The sequence below is a fragment of the Lottia gigantea genome (assembly GCF_000327385.1).
Source record: "Lottia gigantea unplaced genomic scaffold LOTGIsca_121, whole genome shotgun sequence".
Lineage (NCBI taxonomy): Eukaryota > Metazoa > Mollusca > Gastropoda > Lottiidae > Lottia > Lottia gigantea.
In genome coordinates, this window is record NW_008707245.1 from 1 (window position 1) to 26,224 (window position 26,224).

General features: G+C 39.2%; 5 protein-coding genes across 5 annotated transcripts; all 5 read right to left on the minus strand.

Annotated features, from left to right (window-relative positions):
* Positions 1-61: 61 nt before the first annotated feature.
* On the minus strand, positions 62-5,792 carry LOTGIDRAFT_171811 (hypothetical protein; the record flags this gene model as incomplete). The annotated part of the gene is made up of 6 exons (XM_009048384.1): positions 62-1,257; positions 1,308-2,358; positions 2,534-2,658; positions 3,086-3,251; positions 4,393-4,557; positions 4,793-5,792. Coding segments are annotated over 6 exons (3,703 nt in total), but the record flags the coding sequence as incomplete, so codon positions are not given.
* A 920-nt stretch (positions 5,793-6,712) lies between these two features.
* On the minus strand, positions 6,713-9,987 carry LOTGIDRAFT_171812 (hypothetical protein; the record flags this gene model as incomplete). Its single annotated transcript, XM_009048385.1, has 6 exons — positions 6,713-6,890; positions 7,170-7,302; positions 8,288-8,452; positions 8,887-9,240; positions 9,442-9,566; positions 9,836-9,987. 6 exons carry the CDS (start codon positions 9,985-9,987, stop codon positions 6,713-6,715), a joined length of 1,107 nt encoding a protein of 368 aa, XP_009046633.1.
* A 460-nt stretch (positions 9,988-10,447) lies between these two features.
* LOTGIDRAFT_171813 (hypothetical protein) lies at positions 10,448-12,449 on the minus strand (the record flags this gene model as incomplete). The annotated part of the gene is made up of 3 exons (XM_009048386.1): positions 10,448-10,749; positions 11,048-11,735; positions 11,898-12,449. The coding sequence occupies 3 exons, from the start codon at positions 12,447-12,449 to the stop codon at positions 10,448-10,450; spliced, it is 1,542 nt and encodes a 513-aa protein (XP_009046634.1).
* Positions 12,450-13,605: 1,156 nt separating this feature from the next.
* LOTGIDRAFT_237861 (hypothetical protein) lies at positions 13,606-18,662 on the minus strand (the record flags this gene model as incomplete). The annotated part of the gene is made up of 5 exons (XM_009048387.1): positions 18,627-18,662; positions 15,553-15,638; positions 15,040-15,237; positions 14,436-14,672; positions 13,606-14,183 (listed from the first exon to the last, which is right to left on the minus strand). The coding sequence occupies exons 2-5, from the start codon at positions 15,611-15,613 to the stop codon at positions 13,606-13,608; spliced, it is 1,074 nt and encodes a 357-aa protein (XP_009046635.1). The 5' UTR covers positions 15,614-15,638; positions 18,627-18,662.
* Positions 18,663-20,288: 1,626 nt separating this feature from the next.
* Positions 20,289-25,821, minus strand: LOTGIDRAFT_237862 (hypothetical protein). Its single transcript, XM_009048388.1, has 8 exons — positions 25,715-25,821; positions 24,455-24,877; positions 23,041-23,732; positions 22,605-22,739; positions 22,166-22,458; positions 21,694-21,927; positions 21,207-21,419; positions 20,289-21,005 (listed from the first exon to the last, which is right to left on the minus strand). Exons 2-8 carry the CDS (start codon positions 24,850-24,852, stop codon positions 20,835-20,837), a joined length of 2,136 nt encoding a protein of 711 aa, XP_009046636.1. The 5' UTR covers positions 24,853-24,877; positions 25,715-25,821; the 3' UTR covers positions 20,289-20,834.
* Positions 25,822-26,224: the final 403 nt, after the last annotated feature.

The window sequence follows — 26,224 nt, forward strand, 5'->3', positions numbered from 1 at the left end:
TTGTTGATGTGAAAGATAGCTGCTGTCTCAGTTATAGTTGTATAGGGAATAGTTGACGTACCAGTAGCAGGTGTTTCAGTTTCAGCAGCAAAAGGGGTAGTCTCATTGGCAACAGTTTCAGTAACCGTTGTGCGAATTATAGTTGTAGTAACGGAAGTTGTATTAATATCAGCTGCAGATCTGGGAGCAGAAGTTGTTGCCGCAGTGGAAAAAGCTGCAGCTCCGGTAGCTCGGGTTGAATTTGTAGTGGCAACAGATGCAGTTCCCTTAGCAGGGGTAGTAGTTGAAGTGGCAACAGCTGCAGTTCCCGTAGCAGGAGTTCTAGTTTCAGTGGTATCAGCTGCAGTTCCCCTAGCAGGGGTAGTAGTTGCAGTGGCAACAGCTGCAGTTCCCTTCACAGGGGTAGTACTTACAGTGACAGCAGCTGCAGTTCCCTTCACAGGGGTAGTACTTACAGTGACAGCAGCTGCAGTTCCCGTAGCAGGCGTTGTAGTAACAGTAGCAGCAGGTGAAGGTCTCGTAGTAGGGGTAATACCATCTGAAGTTCCCTTGACAGGAGTTGAAGTTGCAGTGTCAGCAGCTGCAGTTCCCGTAGAAGGCGTTGTAGTTGCAGTGGCAACAGCTGGAGTCGCAGTAGATGGGGTCGTACTTTTAGTAGAATTAGTTGCAGGTCCAATAGCAGGAGTTTTAGTTGCAGTGGTAGGAATTGTAGTAGCAGTAGCAAGAGTTGTGGTGGCAACAGTAGCTGTTTCAATACCATAAGTTGTTTTTGCAGTTCCAGTAGTTGTAGTAGGGGGAATTGTAACAATAGTTCTAGTAGCATTGGCAGTTGTCGTAGTACCGGAGTCTGCAGTTGCAATAGTGGCAGTTCTTGCAGCAGGAGTTGTAGTTGCAGTGGCAACAATTGCAGTTCGAGTAGCAGGAGTTGTAGTTGCACTGGCAACAGCTGCAGTTTCAGTAGCAGGAGTTGTAGCTGCACTGGCAACAGTTGCAGTTCCAGTAGCAGGAGTTGTAGTTGCAGTGGCAACAGCTGCAGTTCGAGTAGCAGGAGTTGTAGCTGCACTGGCAACAGTTGCAGTTCGAGTAGCAGGAGTTGTAGTTGCAGTGGCAACAGTTGCAGTTCCAGTAGCAGGAGTTGTAGTTGCAGTGGCAACAGTTGCAGTTCCAGTAGCAGGAGTTGTAGTTGCAGTGGCAACAGTTGCAGTTCCAGCAGCAGGAGTTGTAGCTGCAGTTCGAGTAGCAGGAGTTGTAGTTGCACTGGCAACAGTTGCAGTTCCAGCAGCAGGAGTTGTAGCTGCACTGGCAACAGTTGCAGTTCCAGTAGCAGGAGTTGTGTAGTGGCAACAGCTGCAGTTCCAGTAGCAGGAGTTCTAGTTGCAGTGGCAACAGTTGCAGTTCCAGCAGCAGGAGTTGTAGTTGCAGTGGCAACAGTTGCAGTTCCAGTAGCAGGAGTTGTAGTTGCAGTGGCAACAGCTGCAGTTCCCTTAGCAGGGGTAGTTGTTGCACTGGCAACAGCTGCAGTAACAGGAGTTGTAGATGTAGTTGCGGGAGGAGCTGTAGTAGCAGGAATTGCAGCTGGAGTATCAGAGGTAGTAGTAGTTGCAGTTGAAAATCCTATAATTCTTGTTCGAGCAGTGTTAGTTGCAGTGGCAACAGTTGCAGTTCCCGTAGTTGTAGAAGGAGGAATTGCAGTTACAGTTCCAGGGGTAGTAGTTGCACTACCAGAGCTAGTAGTAGTAGTTGCAAAAGTTGTAGATGGCGTAACAGGAGTTGTAATAGATGTAGTGGCAGCAGTTGTAATAGCAACAGAAGCTATTGCTGTAGCAGGAGTTGTAGTGGGAGGAATTGCAGCTACAGTTCCGGTAGCAAGGGTAGAACTTGCAGTATCAGAGGTAGTAGTGGTAGTTGCAGATGCAAATCCTACAATTCTTGTTAGAGAAGTTTTAGTTGCAGTAGCAACAGTTGCATTTACCGTAGCAGTAGTTGTAGTTGCAGAACCAGAGGCAAAAGTTGCAGGTGTTGTAGGTCTAGTAGCAGTTGTTTTGGCATCAGCAGCTTTTTCAATACCAGACGTTGCAGTTGCAGCCTCTACAGTTCTATTACCAGGGGCTTTAGTTCCAATTTCAATATCCACAGTTCCAGTAGCAGGAGTTGTAGGGCCAGCAGCAGGAGATGTGGTAGTAAAAAAAGGCGTAGTAGTGGGTCGAGGTATCTGATAGACTTTGGCAAGAATTCCTTGGTACCTTAACCAACCATAAGTTCTAAAGCGGACAAACATGGTATTGCCAGTGCTGACTATGGGCGACGGTGTTTTTGGACCACATGAACTCATGAGTAGAGAACTAAAAATCGACGGACCTGAAAATTAAAATTATTTTTGAGAGTTTTTGTAGGCTTGAAGACTAAGTTTTCTCTAATTTATAATCGATAACGGGCTAGCTTATAGAAAATGCTAACTGTTGTCGTAGAATGACTATGGTGTTCCGAAAGGACTCTTGGTTTGATTGTGACAAAAATTGGAACTAGAGCTTACCATCATAGACACTCACAGCACTCCTGTCACAATATGGAGAACTGAAAATGGAAGTTTCAATAAATTCCACCACCAATAAGTGATCGGTATCGGCTGTTCGAATCCGCCATCTGAAATTTAAGCTCCTAAAGAAAAATAAACAAAAAGTATAAAATAAACAACAATTGTCACTGGCATACAAAAGCCCGTGTTCCTTTTGCACCTGTACCGAGTACACGTATCGTTACTACAGTTAAAGATGTGGATAATCACCGTAACGTTGGTACTGAAGGACCTTGTCACAGGCCTTACATTTAACTTAGATTAGGCAGTTAGGATACAAAATAGTTTACTTAGGCCATGTGGTATGCCAAGGAAGGTAATTCTGTATGCAACCATCTGTTATATCTTGTAACACGTGACTGCCACTAGGCCTACTTAGATATTTGCATTGTCGATCGAGGGGGGAACCTGTCTATGACTTGCTCTCTTCATAAGCTGCTGACAGGAGGCATTTCCTACACCATTTCTTTCATATAAGCTACATTATCACACAAAATGAATGCAACGTACCATGAATATGATTTTTTGTAACCAGGGAAATAAGGTGATGAAAAATACTCGCCAGTGGAATCAGCCGTAATCGTGGAAATTTTCCACGTCCTTGATCTTACACAGCCTGAAGACGCAATGTTCAATAGGTGGAATAGGAACACGGTCCATATCAATATTATCCTCTCTGTAAGTTTCATTATATCACCATATAAGGAACGTCAAAAAAACAAGACCAGAGCGGGTTGTAAAAATGTGAAACGATTCCACTTCCACGTTTGCAAGAATCCGCCATATTGGATTTGTCAGCCTAGCAACAGAAGTGACGTCATTCGGGGCGACGTTATGAGCTATATTTAGGCTGCAACGTACTTTTCCCCCATTCGGCAATCCTCGGCAGTTCCCGTACAAGCTGCATCTGTTCCAGAGCGATCAGCGTAAATTTTACGGTAGACCGTTTGTTTACCCCCTTCATTGGAATTGGAATTGTTTGGGGAGAGATAAAACAAAAGAGACTAGCTTGACCTAGGGTAGCCTGTCCCAATTTATTAAAAAAGAAAAAATAGACATTTTCTACATATAAAAACAAACATGTTGCAAATAAAGAACATAAAAACATATTTCACTTTTCTTTACACCAAACTGTAATCTTTTTAGCTCTCAAACATAGACACACGGTGGAAGCTGTGAGCTTATTTTGAAAAGTTAACAACATAGTCTCAGTTAAGAATGAAGAAATGAAAACAAGATCATGAATAAAATAGTTCAAGTAGAGTTCACCACAAAAATAACTCCCGATTGAAGTCAGTACAAAATTTAAAATGGCATCAACGTCATCATTTAACCAATGATTCGTGTCCACAATAAGACAGCTCCTGATATTCTTTTGAAGCTTCTCCACACTTCCACTTTAACACAAAGATTCTGGACCCGACTTCGTCAAGTGTCAACCCCAGTATCATCTGTGTTTGTGTCTTGGTCCAAACCCGGATCTGAATCGGGGTTTTCTGATTCGATTTCAATTTCATCGGTGTTGTTCGATGGTCCTGAAAAAAGGCAAAGAGTTAAACGGATTATAATCACCTTAATGAGTTCTATTGTAACAGATACAGGTTAATTTCAGCTAAACTATCAGTGGCCTCATTCTTTGATACTGTAGCCTATAGGCCTATTCGACACAATAAGTTGACGAAGAGTGGTTAGAACATCATCACCAGAGCAGCTACTGTTTTGGGAAAAAACCTGGTAACGTATCTCTGAACAATCTTAGCGCTAAGGTCGTTTTGAGAATACGTGGCCTGAACATGAGGATAGAAAGCGTTACCTACCAACTTTATTTGCTGCATTAGCGCCTTCAAATATGCCCAGTTTACTGAATATTGTTTTATGAAACCTGTACACAAGCCCTGCGGTAGACAGACCAACAACGCCAACTGTAGAGGCGGCGGAAATGATCATAGTATATGAAATTTCGGTTGAGGCTTCTGTAAAGCCTGTAAAATGAAAAGATAACTTTTTAATTGATAGACCACACTACGGTTTGTGCAAGGAGGGAAAATTCACCAAGACGGTGGTATTAGCCTTTTCTTTTAGATTTTCGATAGTTGATGAATCATGAAAATGCAAAATAAGTATGCATGGTCTGAACTTACCCACAGTGTCGCAACACGGAATTATATAGTCTGTTCTATTCGTAGAAGCTGTTGTCCACTTGCGTGGTAGCATCACCTCCAGCAACTGGGGTAGTAGTTCCATTTGGAATAGGGGGATTATCGGCACCAGTATCGACAGGGTCGGCTTCGGCAGTAGTGTGGTCGGCTTGCGTATGACTACCATCTTCAACCATATGCCTCGTATCGGAAGAATCTGTTTGAGTTTCATCGGCAGCTGTAGAATCAGCTTCAGCATCAGCATCAACACTAGCAGGAGTAGTATGGTCGGCTTGCGTATGACTACCATCTCCAACCACATGCCTCGTATCGGAAGAATCTGTTCGAGTTTCACCGGCAGCCGCACTAGCATCTGTAGAATCAGCTTCAGCTTCAGCATCAACACTAGCAGGAGAAGTATGGTTTGCTTGTGCATCACTACCATCTCCAACCACATGACTCGTATCGGAAGAATCTGTTTGAGTTTCATCGGCAGCCGCACTAGCATCTGTAGAATCAGCTTCAGCTTCAGCATCAACACTAGCAGGAGTAGTATGGTCGGCTTGCGTATGACTACCATCTCCAACCACATGACTTGTATCGGAAGAATCTGTTCGAGTTTCACCGGCAGCCGCACTAGCATCTGTAGAATCAGCTTCAGCTTCAGCATCAACACTAGCAGGAGTAGTATGGTCGGCTTGCGTATGACTACCATCTCCAACCACATGACTCGTATCGGAAGAATCTGTTCGAGTTCCACCGGCAGCCGCACTAGCATCTGTAGAATCAGCTTCAGCATCAACACTAGCAGGAGTAGTATGGTCGGCTTGCGTATGACTACCATCTTCAACCATATGACTCGTATCGGAAGAATCTGTTGGAGTTTCATCGGCAGCCGTACTGGCAGCTGTAGAATCAGCTCCAGCATCAACACCAGCAGGAGTAGTATGGTAGGCTTGCGTATGACTACCATCTTCAACCATATGACTCGTATCGGAAGAATCTGTTTGAGTTTCATCGACAGCCGTACTAGCAGCTGTAGAATCAGCTTCAGCTTCAGCATCAGCCATATGCCTCATTTCGACAGAATCACTTGGAGTGGTATCGGTAGGTGTACCATCATTTCCAGAACGAAGAGTTTCGGTTGGTGTAGCATCATCACCAGGAACATCAGAAGTAGCATCAGTGACTATAGGAGTGGTATTTATGGTAGTAGCATCATCATCAGCAGCAGCAGCAGTGGAAGTAGTAGTAAATGGAGTGGTAGTAGTTGTAGTAGGGGTGCTAATGATTACAATGGAAGAAGTGGTTGATGTAGACGTACTGTACTCTGCTGTGTCATTAGTCGGAGCAGCATTGGTAGTCGTAGTTGTAGATGTAGTTGTGCGAGGTGTAGACGTAGTACTTGGTCTGGTTGTGGTAGTTGTAGTGATAGTATAAGTAGGCGTGTCAGTAATCGTAGTCGTAGACGTAGTAGTATTCTTAGTCGTAATTTTAATAGGAGTAATGGCAGGAGCTACAGTAATCGTTTTTGTAACGGTTGTAGTAATAGTAGTAGGGGTAGTCGCTGTCGTAGTAGTTGTGGTGATTGTAGTCGTAGTATCATCGGAGGTAATGTTCGAAGTAGCGGTAATGGTAGAAATAGAATTAGGTGCGGGTGTTTGAAAAGCTCTGGCGAGAATTCCTTGGTTTTTCAAACCATCATTAGCTCTAAACTTCACGTACATTGTATCGCCCGTGCTGACTATCTGTGACGGTGTTGTTGGACCACATGACTTCATCAAAAGAAGGCTTGAAAGAGATGGGCCTGGAAAGAATACGTTACGGTACTTAAATATCCGGGCAGATATTTTCAAATTGAAACAAAAAAAATATTGAAAATATGTTATTCTTTTAATACTTTTAAGGAAGATTTCATGACGGATAGAGCAACGAAAATAAAAGATTTAGGCCTAACTAAGATAGGCCTAATGTCCGTTACCGTTAAAGTCTAAAATTTTTACGACAAGGCCCTAGGCCTAATAGTAAAAGCAAGTAAGGCACAATACCAACCATCATAGACACTGACAGCAGCCTTGTCACAATCTGTAGAATTTACAATGGAAGTTTCATTAAATTTAAGGACGACTAGATGACCCGCATCAGCAGTTTGAATCCGCCAGTTACACTCTAAATTTCTGGAAGCAGAAATAAATTTGAATGGTGTAATTTTTGGAACTTTTTAAGTTCTTAGGGACATCGTTAGTAAAAAAAATAAAGTTCTGACTAGTTGAGTATGCTGATTACACGATGCCTACTAATAATGCTACCCAAAAGTAGGCCTTTTATTAGGCTAAAATCTAGGCCAAGTTGTTCGGGTTTGATCTAACGATAACGATTGTCGACGGGGCTAGAGTAGAATCAGCGATCCTTTCCACTATTGCAGCATAAAAATACAAACCACAAAATGAACTTACCTTGAGTATGAATTCCGATCACCGGGAAAATGAACGATGAACGATGAAAAATACTCGCCGGTAGCATCCGCCGTTATCGTGGAGATTCTAGTACAGTCTGAAGAAGCCGACTCTAGTTGTGACACCAAAAAGACTGTCGATATCAATATCCAAGCTACCCGGTTCATTTTATGATCATTTGCGGCTTACATATTGAGATGTCAAAAAAGAGACCAAGTCGTAAAACTAGTGATCTAAATCTCATTTAAACTTGTAAAGGAAGCCGCCATCTTGGATGAAAAGACTTAGTTACAGTCGTGACGTCATTCAGCATGACGTTTACTTAAAGATACATTGCGACCTCTCTGCACTCTTAATAATATATTATAAAGGAAAGCCCAGCACAAGCCATTTGTAGAAAGGTACAGAATATGGAAATTTTATTCAAATGCAGATCTTAACAGCAGATCTTTAACGGGCTGACGATTATTCTGAATGTTTCAGTGAGTATAGACAATAGATCACTCTTTATAGCCTTTCGTCTTTCAAATCTGACAGTTACAACCGATATTTTTGAGAAAATTTAAAAATTTAATTCTTATGAACGAGTATGAGTATTTCTACAAGACTACAGGTAGGCAATACTCATTATTGATCCAGAAAATTACAAGCACAATATGTCATTATACATGGCCAAGGGAAACTTCTTCCTTTCTTTACACTGCCTCGTTAGTTTTGACCAGTTTCCTCTGTTTTACTATCACCAGGTGGCTATGCATCAGATTTGGGAGTTTCTTCCACCAATACCGGTTTGGTTGGTAGAACTGGAAAACTTTGCTCACTATTCACTGGAGCTGAATTGAAAAGCAAATTGAATCATTCAACATAGGCTAAGAACTGGTTTTGTTTTTCGCACAGGGGGATGGGCCCGTGGTTTTAATGCGATCGAGGCCCCTCTCTCGGGGAATATTTCTTTATGCTGTGTTATGTTTATATGCATGGTTGGGGGGAGTGGGAACTCCTTAGAGATGTGTGTGGGGGGGGGGGGATCTTAGTTCAACGAGTCCCAATAGTAGTTAAGCCACTAAGCCTACTCGAGTATGTTTTACATCAAAATATTTCTGCCCGACCAAACTTACCAACTTTATTTTCTGGGTTGGCACTTAAACGCGACACACCGTCTCTAATCTTCTTGGTCCAGGCTTTATGGCCACAGACAATGCCCACAACAACGAACAGAACGACGGCAAAGACTGAGCAGGCGATGATTATGATCACATCAGTTGAAACGCCAGTTTCAGATTCTGTAGAACAGAAATTAAATTAAATATGCCATAAGTTTGTGATAACTCAAGATGTAACAAAGTTAATGTTTGAGCCATGGTTCAGGCCTTTACGCCCAATTGTTAGCCAAATAAAGAGCTTATTATCATAATTATTATTATAACTGAACTTGTAAACCACATTATTCAGAGTGGAAAAACGTTTCAATATAAAATTTATCACTGATATAGCTTAAAAGGTAATATGAAATGTGCTGCAACAATATTTTTGATGACGAATCAATTAAAATTGTGACAATTCTTGGTAAATTGTATGAATCCCTCGATCGAGTCATCTCAATAATCATAGAATCGAAAAAAAAATCAACATTTTCACAAAAAGTATAAACTTTTTGATTGGATTCTCTGATTATAGAGACAGCTTCTGATTGGGGTTTATCAACGGTCAATTTTACCGCTTGAACTGATTCCAGTGGTTCCAGGTGGAGCAGTGGATGTTCCAAAAGTAATAGAGGTAGTAGTAGGCTCGGTGGTAGTTGTAGGTTCCGTGGTAGTTGTAGGTTCCGTGGTAGTTGTAGGCTCGATGGTAGTTTCGGCAGTATTAGGAGTGGTCGTAGGTCCCGTAGTCGTGGGTGGGGGAGTGGTGGGTTTGGGTACCTCGAAAACTGTGGCCCTAAATCCCTGGCCTAAATGCAAGTCAGAAGAAGATGTTTTGAAATTCACAAACATATAAGAGTCGCTACTGGTTACCCGCTCTGGAAGGTCCGATCCGCATATCTTCTCCAAAAGAGGACTATCAGAATATGCTCCTAAAAACATAAACAAGAAAGAGAATTTTTGTCCAATTACACAGTAAAGTAAGATCGGACGGATTTTATTACTTTTCGCATGCTTAGTTTCATTAATCAGTTATTCTACCTGAAAATCAATGTTAGTTTACCGGGCACATTGGCAATCGACCTCGCTAGATCACTTTAATCAAAATACTGTAACTAAGTAACAGCGCTTACCGTCGTAGATACTGACAGAATACTCTTTACAATCTGTAGTATCTCCGATATTGGCATCAATAAATTCGAAGGCAACTACCTGCCCTGAAGAGCTAGGTCCGATCGTCCATTTACAGTCGAGCATCCTGCGAAAAAAAAACCCCAAGTAAATGATAGTAACGCTCTTTCTGATTTGTAAATGAAATGAACATAATATCATAACCATCCTTGACCTCTGTCCTGATATTTGTTAGGCCTAGCTAGACATTGTTTGTTTGTTATTGCCGCCATTATTGTACTGAAAGTCAGCTTAGTTTTCGGGAAAGTCTCAACAAATTAGCCAATATTTGCAATCTAGACGTAAATGTTGTAGAAATCTAGGCCGTATATTTGAAAATAATATATCTAAACTTACGGCATATATTTTCTTGGGTAACCCGGGTATAGGATTGATGAGAAATTGGTGCCAGTTGAAATATCGGTAATATTGACATATCCACAAGACTCTGATGATACTTGAGACACAGAGAGGGCTGTTACGATCAATACCCAAGCTGCATACTGCATTCTGTTTTTTTTTTGCTTAGCCTAATATGATCAGTCGAAAGAGAAACAAAAATTGATCAAATCCCACTTCCGCTAGACAAGAGATCACTTAAAATGGCGGATCGATGTAGCAACAGCCGTGACGTCAACATCGATGACGTCATTTTAACGCCACCTTTTTGCACTTCGTACTTTTTTACTACCAGACTATCTCACACGTTTTACAAATAGATTTGGGTCACGAAGAAAGACCAGAAACAATTTTCTTCTCATATGACTGTGTCGCGATTTAGGCCCTCCCCTGCACTCTTCAGTCTTCAAGAAGACTTACACACTGCTTTTTACCTGGAGTCTGTGGTTTTGATTGCAGCATAATAAATCGATTCGTAACTATCCCTTTATGAAAGGGAAAGAGAAAGAAACGTCTGCTGCTTTCTGTACTAAAATCTATGTAAAAAAAGGATTGAGCTTCATGATCTATTTATCCGATAATACCGGGGGAATCACAGAGCTTACAAAATTTTCTGCAATATTTATACGCAGCAACGGGTTCTTTACAAATGTTGAGGGTGTTGTCCACTTCTTGGCAGTTCGGTACGTCATCTTTACATCCGGTAATGCTGGCAGACGTTGACGTTTGGGAGATTATAGACGGAGATGAAGCGGAAGATGTAGACGTGGGTGAAAGGGAAGTTGTAGACGGAGAAAAAGTCGGGTTCGGGGATGCTGCTGTGTGTGGTTTTGACGTTGTTGGAATTTGATCTGGCCGGATCATATACCCTCCTGAAAATTAATAAGAAATTTCAAATGAAAAAAGTTTTGGTCCTATGTACAATTTTTCTGATCAAAAATGAGATTATTGGATGAAATCTACTTTGCAAGGATGGAAATTTCATCAGAACAGCTGCTCAAACGTAGCCTACTCATTTTCAATTTCCATCAAGGGGGTATGTTTTAAACGTAAGCCTACGCGGCCTGTTACTTTATGATCTAATTGAAGACCATAAACACGCACTTTTCTGTGACCTGCATCTCCAACAGTGAGAAGAAAATGGGATCGTCTGTCCTTATCTGAACTTACCAGAAGGCAAATGGTCAAATCTACTCCCTGCATTGAAGGCATAAGCTCCGTGCGACGAGTGACCAAATGCTTGAGCCATGAAAGGATGAGATGCTTCAATCTGATACGAGGTACCGTTGGACATGAGAAAAATTCCATGAGAGTATCCTAGATCCACAACGCTTCTCCAATGATGGTACTCGGGATGTACGCCATTAATGGTCAACGAATCCAGTGCATCAGTATACGCAAGAATACTGAGGTAGTTGGTGTAGTTGTTTCCATACTGGTTGTTCAAAGGAGTAACCGTATAGTTCCAACCGTAACCATCAACGTGTGGGATGGATATTATATAAGAACTATTCCCCAAGCCAATTTTGGTCACATGAAGTTTCTCAGAGTTAAAGATCTCTGTAACGGTTCCTGGAGGAACGACCATATCGATTGCCTGGTCGCCAGCTATTGGATGTGTCCTGGTGTGGGAGGTGCCGTCTTTGTGATGCTCTGTAACTACGGTGAATCGACTCTCCTTGGATGAAATCATCCGGATCTTAGACTCGTTGATGTCGTCTAGACTAGGAACTATGAACCTTCGGCCCCAGAGCTCGTTTGGGAGCAACTGCTCTACCACGTGAGAACAGGTCTGGCCGGACTTGAGGGTTGCACATGATGATCCGGAGGTAACAGAAACGGGGTGATCAGACGATACCTGGAATGAAAATTGAAGTCTTGCATTATTCGGTACGGTAGTGAAAAATCGAAAAGAAACTTTGTTTTGCCCTAAATATTAAAATTAATAAAGTAGCTGAGAGAGGGGTTCTTCTGTATTACTGAAACCCAAAGGCACCTAATCCTGCGATAGCATGCTTACCGTGGTTCCACCAAGATCACATGCTCCTTTCAGAGATAACTGGAAAACCTCGAAGATATCCAGACGAACTGTGATAATTCCGCCATTAGTGTACGTTTTCTGTTCCCAATCGACGCTACATTTGGTTTTCAATGTAATGTTGACAGTGGTATTGTCCTGTACAGCCGTAACCGTGAACGCAGGGTTGTTGCGTACGGTGGGAACGTAGTAGAATTTTCCAAGTGCCTCGATTGGTATTGCGTTGTACGCATCTTGACTATTCGCTGCTTGGTTTTCATTGAATGCGTAAACTGAGAGGTTCCCATACGATGTAACCAGGATTCCTTTACGTTCGATGAGCGTTCCGGCGGACATTTCTAACGCAGCTGGTATCTCGAACTGCGTGGTCCTATTGGTATCCAAAATATCAATGGGCACAAATTTATGCAATTTATTAGCAGAAGAATGACCAGGGGCGTCGATCGTGAAGGACCCGTCATCTTCGGGAGAGACGTAAAGGAAGTTGGCACCGGAACTGACGTCACTGTTTCCATTGTGCATGAACGTCACCATGAATTGTCTCCCTTTTGTACTACCCTCATCTAAAAAGGAATGTTTTTGATTAAGCTTATTCGTCACGAAAAATGTTGACGGGTTTTGAATGGGCGTATATCATAGGTCTCAAAATAAAGTAAATAAACCCATACAGAATTATGAGGATGCTCGTACAAGTAATATATTTAGACTTTCATAAGTAAAATACTAGAAATAGCAATCAACATCCTGGATGTCCAATTAGCCAGTAGATTGGGGTTATTGCCCCTTTCATCGGGACTTTAGGATGTAAAACGTATAGCCAAAACACAAAGAGATACATCAAAGAAGAACTCAAAACTCATGATAGAGAACACCATGTCAATGTAATGTTATTACTCTAGTAAGACGCAGGAACGTAAGGCATAAACCTCCAAGGTATAGTCCGTTACTGAGAGGACTGCAAGTTTACCTTACGAATTACATAAATATACTTAATACACCTACTTCCATAGCATCCAACAACACAGAGGCAACACACAACCAGAAATCCTGCCTTCATTCTATGCCTTCAAAAATAGGGCAAAACAAAATGGCGCTTATCAGAGATTATGACCAAGTAGATAAGGCGTGAAGGCCCTTTTTGGTCGTTTTATGCTTTATTACGTACAGTTTTTTTTTTATGTATAGCTTACACTATTGATTTGGGTTTCCACCAAGGGTGATGACTATTGATTTGGGATTAATTTTACCATCTCCTGTTCATAATACAGATGACATTGTTTGCTGGTACAATAATAGGGTAAATATGGTACCAAAGAAGAAAACAATCAGTCAACTCTTTTCATATAATATACTTCTACGTCGATAATGACAATGGAATGAAAAAATAATCAAAATAAATAAGCAAAAAAAACGAAAAAAAAAACGGACGGAATATGATTAAGAGCCCAAAGTTATCAGTACAAAACACGATATATATATACCAGAAATTTTAAGATAAAAGATCGAAAGGAACGTCAGTCTTACGCCTATGATAGACAGACATTTATGTTGTTTGTAAATCAAATTCGTTAAAGTAAAGTCTGTAGTAGTAGTATTTTCAGTCAAACTGGTATAGATAACCTAAAATATAGCATAAATGTAAGCACAGATTCTTGTGAAAATGGCGAGTTCTTGCCACGGAGTCCATAACCTAAATCTTCAGCTTCTCCGGGTAGCTGGTAATGTACTCGTCCACCATATGATCAATGTCTAATATTTTCTCTAAACTCAGAGGTATAAGGCTTACTAGACCTAATAACAGCTTCCGTTCGCGGAATAGCACCTTATTTTCCCATTCCTTGTGGACTATCTTCTGCAGATCCTGGTCCGACTTCAAACGTTTAGTCATATCCGTGTGCGTTTCGAAGACGGATTTCTTAAGAAGTCTCTGATTGTCCGTTTCACATGCGGCATGGATTTGCGCTAACGGATGTAAAATGATGAACTCTAGTTCCGCAAACGCTTCGCGAATCATTTCAATGGTTATTAAGTATTGTTCGATGTAAGGAAACCCCTTACGATTTGTGCCCTTCGCCATTTTTAAATTCGTCACGAATTCTTTCAGATTGTTGATGGAAGTGACGTTTTCCGGAAGCATTCCTTTGACCTCCATAATGAACTCGCCTAAGTTCCGGTCAAATACGGTTTCTTGGTCACGACATTTCATGACGTGATTCTGTAAGATCTTCTGCGATTCTCGGAGTCTTCTGAGCATGCTGATGCCATTTGCTGGAAAGAAGAACAGATTTTGAAGAAAAGTCTACGACAAACTGAAACAATGTCAACGGCTAAGGGTAGTCCTGACAACTGGAAACCAAAATCATTCGCTCGCTTTCAAAGGACTCTCGTTATACAACTTAACTTCTGAAGAGAATTTTGGGAGAAGCCATCACGATATCAGAACATCAAGAAGAGTAGATAATATTCTTCGCCATCCCAAATATGAATCCTGCGCCCACGAGTAAAGCATACGCTACCTACCAGTTTTCTTGATGCTAACTCGAGCTGGACCTGCAGAAAGGATTTCGTTACGACAATAGTTGTATTCATCCTCCCACAGCCTGGCTTGAAGCGTCAACGTTTTAAGCCCCAATGCCTTCAAGGCGTTCTGGTCCAGAAACATCTCATTGACCAACGCTGAGAGCTTGTTGGGTTGAAACAGCTTCCAAACTGCGTCTAGAGCATCTACGTTATCAAATGCTAGGGTGAGAACCAGACCTATAAGCATATGAGTGAATTTTACTTCTTCTGCAACTTATTTAATTGGACTAATGGTGTACGACCAACGTTGAAAGAACGGCATAAGCTTACACTTACGATTTGCAACTGCGGAGATATCTTTAACGTACGATAGAAGACAAAACAAAACAAAAGTCGGGTTGACAAACGCTGTCAGTCGCTGAGAGTCTTCGGTTGTTCTAGAAGAGTAGGCCTTACTTGCGACACTTACTACTGTTCGTACTGTAATGGTGGGACTCAAATTTGATAACATTCAAGATATAAGAACTAATAAGTTCAAGAAAGCCTTGACCACAAATGGAGCAATTGCCCAATAGATGTTATTTACTATATAGACAGAACGTACCCATGTCAAACTTTTCCAAAATCACTCCTTTGAAGACATTTTTCTTTTCAAGAATTCCTTTGGCTTTCACCAAATCAAATTCCTCAAAATATTCACCGACTTTATCTTTGAGCGACATTAGGAAGAACTGCTCTGAACCAAACTCTGTGGGATCTATTGGTTTGGCATCATAAATGTCAATATATAACCCTATTCGACCTGGAATTGAAAGAGTGCTGTAAATCCCCTTTTTAAAATATCACTTGGTTCCTTTTCCGGTCGACCCAGCTGAAGATGGGTACGGATAATCCAGGAAAGATCAATGCCAAGGAACAGCTTGTGGAAAGGATCCTTGATTGTCATCCTTTTGAAATATCGTTGTGACCTTCTTTTCTATCAGACAGTAGCCGAAAGTCAGAAACACTCTTCGAGCTTCGCCCAGAGAACGAGATAGCCTAGTAAAATTTCACAGAAACATTCGTTCGGCTTTAACCCAACTTTAGGCCAAGAGATTCTAAAACTAAAAAAACTTACAATTTTTCCTGCTGTAAAACGGCCGAGAGTCATCCTTTACTTCCAGTGCGTCTTCATCCATGGTGACTCTAGACTCTTTACACCGCCTGCAGAAAACACAGTTATTTAGTATGGGGAAGTCAGGGAATGGCGACATTTTCTCCTATTGTGATTTTCTCTTCTTTGGCCCAACGACCACGGATGCTTTGATGACGAAGAAAAGGAAGGGGAATAAGCGAAGAAAAAGAAGGAAAAAAGAAGAATAAGAAGAAAAAAGATAAGTGAAACAAGGGAAATAAGGAAGAATGAAAAAAGGGAAGGAAGAGGAAAAGGAAAAAAAGCGAAAGAAGAAGGAAGAAAGGAGAAGAGGAAGAGGAAGAGGAAAAAGAAGAAGGAAGGAGAAAAGGAAGAGGAAGAAGATGACAAGAAGAAGAAGACTTACATCCTATGTTTTCTATTAATAAATTCATCCCTCGCATGATTCATTTCATTAGTGTATAACTTGAATTTAAACACACTTTATCAACAATCAAATAGGCACCATGAGCACCTCAAAAATACACACTAGGAGACACTCATTGTCATGGTAAATAATTACTCTCGCAAACAACTGATACGACGTTTCGAAGATAATACTCTAGAATAATGAGGTAAAGTTATCTTCCAAGTAGTTAACACATTTGTGAACAATGATTAAAAGGTCTTTGAGACCCGTATTAAGTTCCTCCTCGTCGATTGTACCACTTTGTAGAACAAAGAAGACCAGTAGAATTCTACATAATGTTTCCCAACTCAAACTCATGCCTATATATTCCATAGAATATAGACTTCATTAAAAATTAACCAAAATCTAAATACAGTGGGTGTCGACATGAAGAGGGGTTCGGGAGGGTTCGTCCTTACCATCGGACTGAAACCATAAAGGTTAACTCATTAACTTGGGGAATTTTAGACATATTTCACTGTCAGATTTCCGTAAATAAGGAACATAACACCTTTCTATCTGGATCAAAAAAAGGCTACGCCTCTGACCAGCTTATTCATAGGTCAAATACGTTAACCCCTTGACAACAGTCGTCAATAGACGCTTCAAACATTGGTAAAACTCGTGATGAAGGATGAAGACGAAGATGAATTATTTAATGATTTATATCCATGCCAGTCTGCGATGAACAGGTTATAAATACCACATGTTATACACTCGACAAAGTAGATTTATCATTTCGACTTCGACTTCAAAAGGAATCAAATAGGAGCAATTAAAAATCGGTAGACATTTACTTTAAAATCATTAAAAATTGAAATTTTACTCGGCAGGTAACTCTAATGCACGAAATGTTGCATTTTAAAAATAAATTTCCATAACAACGTGGAACATAAAAAGAAGCCTTATGCATTGATTGAACCCATTAAGTGTTTTTTTCTATTTTCCAATTAGTTTTTATCAATACAAATTGATTACAAGCGCGTAAGCTTGGAGAGCTCGCATGCTTGTGTATTAGCCAAGTCGTCATGTTGAAATTTACAACTTTATAATAAGAAAGTCAACACAAAACCTTAATTTTCGGTCATTTTTACGTCCTATAACAACCGGAAATCATTATGAAAACGTTATACTTCGAATTGAAATTAATGGAATGATAAAACATTTGTTTCCTGTTTGATATGTCAGTGAGAACATCACAACCATGTAGCGGGTGCATCCTTGGGTACATAACATTACGGAAATCAATACAAAACCTTAATTTTCAGTCTGTTTTACGTACTATGACAACCGGAAATCATTATGAAAACGTTAAACCTGGAATTGGCAAATCATGTTTTCTGTCTAATATATCAATAAGTACATCACAACCTTTCGCTGGCACAGAGCTTGGGGCTGTGTTCTTGTAAAGTCAAAGTCTCATGATTAATTCAAAAGAAATCTGGGCCAATAAATTGTTAATGAAAAACCTGTAACATCATTTATAAAATGATTTAAGAGAACGAGTACAACCTATTTAATTAGCGAGCGTCTGTTTATGAAATTCATAAACACTTTCTGAAAAATCTATGAGGAGAAAATGAAAATTCCTATGATAAAATTATGAAAACAGAGTTGTTGAGTTAGAGTGCTATAAAGATTTGTCATAAAAATACTACAAAAATAGAGTATAAATAATATACAACACTAATAAATAAAAACCTTACTGTTTGAGACCCTAACTATGTCAATTGGGTTGCTTAATCCCGTCCCAAATAAGTTGAAGTGTGCCCTACTCAAGAATGCTTCATTACTTCAATATTAATGTTTTGGTCATTCATTTTAATTCGTGGATCTTATTACAAAACCTGCTATATAAATTTAGGATGATATAGGCTATATATTTATTTCTTGAAATACAATAAACATACGTTATTCATTGGAAATCATTCATTTATTCATTCCCTCTATGAATATCTAATTTCGCTCAGACAATATATATTACCACGCCCGTCAATACTTATTATTTGATGAAATTTCAATTCTCCTATCTATATGGATGATCTAAATTGTATTTACATAGTCGCCTATTGTCAGCTGGACGCTTCAATGAATTCTTATACCTTCAACAATGGACAGTATATGATAGCTGCATAATAGTAATTCATCCGCCTATTGGACTAATCTCTGCATGTTTTGAATTTTCAACAGTCAATTTTCATTCGTATTGCGTCTGTATACAAATGATATTCTTATATAATTTGATTAATGTTGGTCGATGAACGGCTTTACTAAAGCTTCATGCAATACAAAATACAAGCGAAAAATTCGTGTCGATTACATTTTTAAAGGTAACACACGACAAGGCATTTCATACGGAGAGGATCGCGGGGCTCCCAGAAAAATGGATTTCCCCATGAAAACATTCTGACAAATTCTGACAACCGACCAATTTCATTACTGCAACTTAACACCATTCCTCATTGCCCTTTTCGGATATATTACTTGCCCCTCCGAATAACCAAGTCTGGCTACGGGCCGGCAGAGATACACGATCAATCAAAAATGTTACCAAATATAAGATTCAATTTGACAATATCTGTTACAAAATATCATATTATACTTTACTCACCAGTTGTGTTTACAACTTATAAAATACCTCAGAACTGTTTTGTTGTCAGTGGACTAAATGCTAATAAATAAGCTCTATGCATAGACAGGGAACGTCTTGAGATCGATACATATTCAAAATTAACATTTTAAAGGAGGCTAGCCGCGTAAATAAGATTTACAACTTAGGAATCTTAATGTACACGTATATGTTTATAGTTAACAATGATCAAAAGACAAGAGTATCATTGTCGAAACGTTAGGTTAAGACTTTAGCTTATTGTTTACAGACTTTCTGTGGGGTGTTCTGATTGACTATATTCGCTGGAGATACAATCCAATCAAATCGCTGCCTACGAGATACAAGAATATTGGATATTGCAGTCACGTATAGGTACGATGTTCGTAGAAGCTTGACATTAACAACCAAACCAACAACACTGCATTATCCAATTTGAACAAATCCAACTACGTGTACCTACTATTACGACTACCAACAACTACCTAGATTGCGATATCAGCATCCGATGATAAAAGAATAATGGATATTACAGTCAACGTATAGGTACGATGTACGATGGAAGCGAACGTTAACTTGTTATCAACCAACCATTCAACCTAGCCGGACATTGTGAACATGTCTCTACCGATGTTCGCACCTTTAATATAATATTGAACAACACATTATATAGAGCAATGTTATTGAAATAATCAAACGAGTTTGAAGTATTTATAAAGTCATAAATTGTTTAACTCATAATATTTGCTTCATTGTTCGAGATATATACACTTCGTACAATGATATATCTATTTTGTATGCACTATATTTTTACTGTCCAACAAAATAAATACATGAGTTTATATGGTATGCCACAGCGGCCTTTTTACTTTCTGTTCATAATGAGTCAATGGTGACCTTCCTTCTCTTCCGTAGGGGTTCATTTGTTAAATGGACCTCCTTTCTTCCCATCGCAAATACAGAATTTGTTATTATTCTAAAACACGCTTAAGGGGATTTGATAATACTTGATAGAGCAATAATGAGCTTTCCGTTAAGTATATCATATTAGCTTCTTAATTTTGCAAAGTTTAGAAGTTAAGCCACTTTCAGCTTCCATAGCAAAAGATTTGTATCTGTTATATCATATCACTCGAATTTTTATAACCTCAAGATTAATTTTCGTGAGTCCACTTTCAGCTTCCATAACTCGATTATGACATGAATTTCTCCTTGTCAACAACCCAATAAATTCTAATATATTCATTGCCTATATAATGAACGAATACAATGGCAAATTATTACGAATAAGCAAAACACCTTTCGATTTTCAACAGGTACAAAGGGCCTGGTTATAATTTATACTAAAAGGTAATTCACCATTCGATTATAGTAGAAACATTGACTACTTCGTATTGAACAGTCGGCGGTCTCAAAATTATCATATACACTGTATTGTGGTCTCAACTTTAATTAATACGTCTAGAGTTATGCCCCTTATACAATTGAAATACACCGGGATTCCACTTTAATCCGACCGACGTGCGACGACGGGATCAAATTCTTATGATATTCCACATGTAATACAAACGGAAATCAATAAATTCTGTACCATTGAATTGTTCTCTAGATTTCTGAGAGCAAGAGACAGAATATCCCCATAATCCCAAAGAGATAACACATATAGCAAAGAATATAAGATTTAATAGCATTTCAGAACATAATTTTTTAGGAGAAAATATAACCTTTATGTGGAATATAATATAATATCACAATATAAAAATTGCAAGTATCAAAAATACAAAGCACTATGGGATCATTAACAACACAATGTACATATAACAACACAATATATTCATAACAACACAATATATTCATAACAACACAATATATACATAACAACACAATATACATACATAACAACACAAGATATATACATAACAACACAAATACAACAGTCAAACATGATATACATACATATATCTTCAAGGCAAGCTTTTGTATTATATTGCATTACTTCTGAGTATATTCAATCATCAAAATATGTGGCTTGGTTCAAAAGCCAAAAACTCATCACAGAGTGGTTTTTATAAAAAGCCATTTAAAGCCATGGATCTATATTGCACAAAATGACACATACTAGCCCAATCACCAAACAATTTGTAGCTCTTTGAAAAATATTTCAAATGATCAAATACTTTTTAATATTGGGGCGAAAGTTTCCAGTGGAGTTTACTTCAAAGCTTCATCCAAAATAATTCTGGATGAAAAGGCCACAGAGAAAGCCAGGATCACTCCTAATAAGGCATTATATGAGACAGCAAAACTAAAGACTTGCATCTGTATTGGCTGCTGATACATGAAGAATAGTATTGATATTCTTTCTTCTGTAGGGCATATACACTGAAATGAAATACAAAAATGATTGGCCACATTTCAGAAATTATGACTGGATGGCTGGTTTTTAGCGACTCATTGGTCTAGGTGCTTTAAGGAATTTTGGATACTGCTTACCCTAAAGAATAAGCTCCAGATTCTATAGAGAATGAACTCTTTTCTTTACCACTTACTTTAAGATTTTCCACCAACATAAACATTGCTTACCCTCAAGAGTCTTTGCCCCTCAGAATTGACCTCAGCATAAGCAGAAGTGATGATCAATAGCAGGAACAATGGAAGAATAAATTGTAAGATTCCTGGAAGAGTGGCGCCATGGGTTGTCCAATACACGATGTAGTCTCCACACCAAATTACTATGAAGGCAATCCAACTCGACAGCCATCTTTGGAGGTACCTTGAAGTTACTGTCAACCTTTGCTGAAATTTGAAGAATAGAATTGGAGAATCGTTGGGTGAAAGCTAACAATTCTTCACCCATCAACCTCAGAGCAAACTCTTCTAATATTCATTAAATTTCAGATGCAACATGGACTGAAACCCAACAAAAATGCAGCCCAATAATCTGATACCCTTGGTATTTCTTCCAGAAATGATGCACACCATGAAAAGATTTTTACAAATCTAAAAGAGGAATAGACAGGGTGCGTATTATATAACGTGCGTATTGTATTCGCAATTATATAGTACTTACACTTAACTTCCAATAGGAGAATAAGAGATTGGCATTGGGCATAATCTGTGGAGAATGAAAAGGAGCTGAAGGAGATTTCTCAGGGTCATCATCAGAAGCTTCAGACTCTTCGTAAGGAGGCTGCTCATCCTTTGGAGGATCAAAGGCTCCCTCTGTTTGAGTTTCTTCGGTTATGGGCATGTGATCTGATTCTGGGCTGGAGTCATTATCTTTGTTTTCCTCTTTCAAATTCGCCTAAAAATACCCAAAAAATGGAACAAAATGATGGGCATATTTTTAACAAAATATCACTAAGACTTTTGCATGGTTATCAAGGATGACAGGTTTTGTTCAAAAAGTTCAACCCTTGTTCACATAGTTAATTTGTTTTGTCACTTTGGTATCTTTCAGAGAGTCCACAGGGGGACAAGTCTCATAGAATGTCTCCTACAGGCTCAATGAATATTGATCATGTAATCAATTCATAAATTACCTCTTGAAAGCCCTCAACAATATCATCCAAGGTGGAGTTTTGGCGTGAGAAAGAGTTGGGTCTCAAAGTTCTCGGAGTTCTCATAATCCCTGTTGATCCTCTTCTGGACAGATCAGGCTGGGATATATCAGTGTTCCTCCGGGAAAACATGGAGGTGTCAGAAGCTCTCCTGGAAGGGGTATAGGTATTACTGGGCTCTGAGCCTTGGATACTCTCCAGAAATATGTGCTGGGATGTCACCTCATTGCTTTTATGATCTTGATTCAATTGATCATCCCAAGCAAACCAATCATCTGAAAATGGACAGAAAATGACATTAACAGAAATGTGTACAAGCAAGACAATTTTGTTAATCCAACGAATGGTAAAAATCAAGAGAAAAAGTTGTATAGTAGTAGAATCCTCGAAAGAGAAATACCATCAGGAGTTTCGAACTTACCATCATATTGACAGAGTTTTTCCAGATTAGCTATGTCTGGTGCATGTGGATCCTGAAATTCCTGGCTCTCGTTTGATAGATTCATTTCATAGACCTTGCCATCTAGAGACAGCTCTCTCATGAACCGTCTTAAACCTAGGACAGAAAAGCTAAATTAGTATTGGGGAAAGAGTGTTTGAATATACCATGACAAGCATACAACTTAGAGGTCAGGGCAGAACTAAAAGGATTTGGGAGATGGGTGGAGAAGAAGAAATGAGTCTTCATATGTGATATAAATTTAGCGAAAGTTTCTCATGGACCTTTTGGAGGTTAACTCCATGGTTTGGACCATTATCACTGAAACTTCTGCTATCGTTGCACAATTGATATATCCTTCTCCAGACCTAGCTTGTGGACTCTCCGCTCTGATTATTCCATAAATAAGCTTACTTACTGACAGTGTGCGTGCGGCAAACAGACAACAAAACACAGCCAACTAAAATATTCCATGTTACGCAGACCAGAGAATACGTCAGCATGGCTCCATACATCACTAAGCAAATCTCTGGAAAGGTGTTGGCATTAGAACAGGCCGTGCTGTTAAGGACAAATCTGTCATAGGCGTCATAGCTATAAATCCCAATAATGGAGTAGCTCAATAGAATCAGCAAACCAACGGTGCTGACTTTCATGAAGGTCTTGGAATGCATGCGAACACTTTCTACAAAATTCTTATTGCTGAAGAGTCTTCGGGCCAGTTTGTGGGCGTAGATCCCCATAGTTATCCAAGCTATTCCTAACATGATGGCCACAGTTCCGATTAAAACAGTTGTTTTGGAGTATTCACTCAAAATATCGGCCACATTGTACCACGCTCCGCAAACTGCGTACAGAAAAGCAATGATCATAGTTATCACATGAAGAAATGTTGCTAGAATCGGCTTTTCATTTTCGTGTAAAGGAATTCCTAAAGATTTAGCCAACAGGTACCACGCCCATGTAGGTAATCGTCGCGACAGTCTGATATTCTTTTGCTTCATTCCATCATCTGTGGATTGCACAATGTCCATGAGGTTATTCATGTATGGAGATCCTTGTGAAGCCATGAATCTATCTGGTGAAGCCTGCTGGAACAGGATATTCTGTCTGAAAAAAAGAAATGAAATTTTACCAACCACTGAAAAACTATTGAGCTAATGAAATGAAATTGTAGATCTCTTTCTCTTTAATTAATTGAACTTTTGAAATGAATTAGGCTAATGAATCATGTCATATGCCCTACTTATTCCCATCTTAATGGGCTACTGAAATTGGATTGTATGCCAGGCCACACCAGGCCAACCATATGAAATCATGAAAAATATGACTTGACATGTGGCTCACATCAAGAAAATATAATGACAGTCTGGTCTACTACATTTGATTCAAACCACATTTTAATGACATTCCTGAATACCAATGTAGCCTAGCTATAAAGCTGACAAAATACAAAGACAGGTCATATTGTCTTGAATGTATGTGTATCATTAAAAAAAATGGTGCCATTCCAATGTTCAATCAAACACCTGTGGTTCTTGCATCTTTCACTAAAATTATGAGTTTGATGACATCACTATCACAAAGGTTCTCAGATATCATTAACAACTTCATAAATGCTTAGCTTTATGGAATTCCAGGAAACACAGACATCTGACAGAAAATTGGAATGGTGCAGATCTATACTACCCAGTATCTGTGTTCCCAATAAATATAAACATGTAAAAAGTTTACACAACCTTTTTACAACCCCTTCAGGGTATATAGCAGATATTTCATTTCATTTACATCTAATGTTCAAAGGGTTAAATTAAAAAATGTCACACACTTACAAAGCCTCTCTGTTAGACCAATCTGTGCCAGTCAACAAACTTATACCTCGGATATACTGATGGTTGTTTTCCCTCACTTGGGGTCTGACTGAACCAAACATGGGGTGACCACCTGGTCTGCGGTCATCTTGGGCAGAAGCATTTTTAGGTATAGGTTCTTGCTGGGGAGACGATGCCTCAATATTTCTATTTCGAATAGGTGTACTGGTACTTCTTTGAATGGGCACCTGCTGGGGTAAGGCTGCAACATTAATGGGATTTCCATGCAAATTCTGGTCTTGATTCCAATGTCCCAGATCATTCTGGGCTTCAAGATCTGTTTGAAGTATTTCGTTTTCGACCAATTTAGCAAGGTCTCCAGTTCCTGTGATCTGATCTCGAGGAATTCTGTGAGCCATTTGGAAAGTTTCTGGTGCTTCTAGGCTGAAATTAAAAAGATATCAAGTCCAAAAGCTTGCTGATCTTGCTTTTTTCAAAGTCCCGAATTGCCAAGCTGCTTGTCATTATGTTTCAAGGTAGAAGAGATGGTTATTGATATATACAAAACTGACCTATATCATGTTCAGTTCTATGTATATGTTCTATAACCAACTAAAAAAAAATTGAATCCTTGCGCATCATTTACTGATGAAGGTGAATAAAACTAACCTCTCCAACTATAAGCCTAAAGAATTGTACCAGTACATTGAACAAAAAAGGTGTAACAAAAACACTTCAGACAATCTCAAAATTATCACAAAATGTTATCTTAACTATTGCTAAAGATTTCACAATGTGAAATTCAAGCTTTAAACCTACTAAGTTTATTTCAAAATACCCTGCTTAGACTTAGTTAGTACTAAGGATAGTTTATGGCCTTAGATTTGACAGCAAGATGGTTGCCAGTCTTCTCCAAACTTAAATAAATTTAAAATGAAAATACAGTGGTATTTCCCATAGATTACCATCTGATTTAAATCAATGATAATTTTTGTTGAAATGTAAGAGAACTGAATGACAGAAATTGAATTCTGGAAAGGGAACAGATGGGTGAAATGGGGTTCGTATTATCTGGGAAAGCAACAAAAATTTAGCAAGTATCCCTAAAAATCACCTCCAGTTGTTGTATCATCCTCTTACCTACATATCCAATCCAAAACATGCTTCTTCATGTCATACCATTATACTACCTTCTTTGACAGAATAATTATCAACTATGAAATTCAGTATGCCTAATTTCAGCCAAGGGGGAGTTTCTCGAAAGCTAAGGTTTCAACTTACGTGTTTGGGTCAATGAGCGCTGCATGGACCTTGAACAAAACTCGTCCCTTCACTCGACCGTATTGTGGGGTGATGTTTGAACAAACATTCCTTGACACAAAGATTACGTTACTATTTATCTTCGACCATAAGCTCGCAAGGTGTAAGTGCGTTTACCGTATCCATATCGGTGATGACCGAATTAATCCCAACTTTATTAATCTCGGACAACCCAGACTTCTCCTGTCTTCTTCAATACATAGACAATTAATGGTACTGGATTATAAAGGCTACAACTTCGGTCGTTGTTATCAAATGTAGTCACAGGATCATAATCATCCAGATTTATATTGAAGTTTTCACAGGACAATATGTCTTGACAATCAAAAATATAGCATTGGTTATCCAACCCTTCGTTCGTTTAACGATTTACGACATCTTGATGATGGAGACTACAAGTAGGTCAAGAACGGTGTAGATTCATTTAGATATCGCTGTCCTGTCAGTGGTTTACACAGACTAGCCAGCTGA

What these genes read in the sequence shown, in the direction of transcription:
- LOTGIDRAFT_237862 (XM_009048388.1), bottom strand. Translation starts at nt 24,852, where the DNA reads ATGGCTCACAGAATTCCTCGAGATCAGATCACAGGAACTGGAGACCTT. An exon ending in TTGCCGCACGCACACTGTCA is followed by an intron (nt 22,740 to 23,040) that starts GTAAGTAAGCTT and finishes TTTCTGTCCTAG; the next exon opens with GTTTAAGACGGTTCATGAGA. An exon ending in AGGGGCAAAGACTCTTGAGG is followed by an intron (nt 21,006 to 21,206) that starts GTAAGCAATGTT and finishes ATTTCATTTCAG; the next exon opens with TGTATATGCCCTACAGAAGA.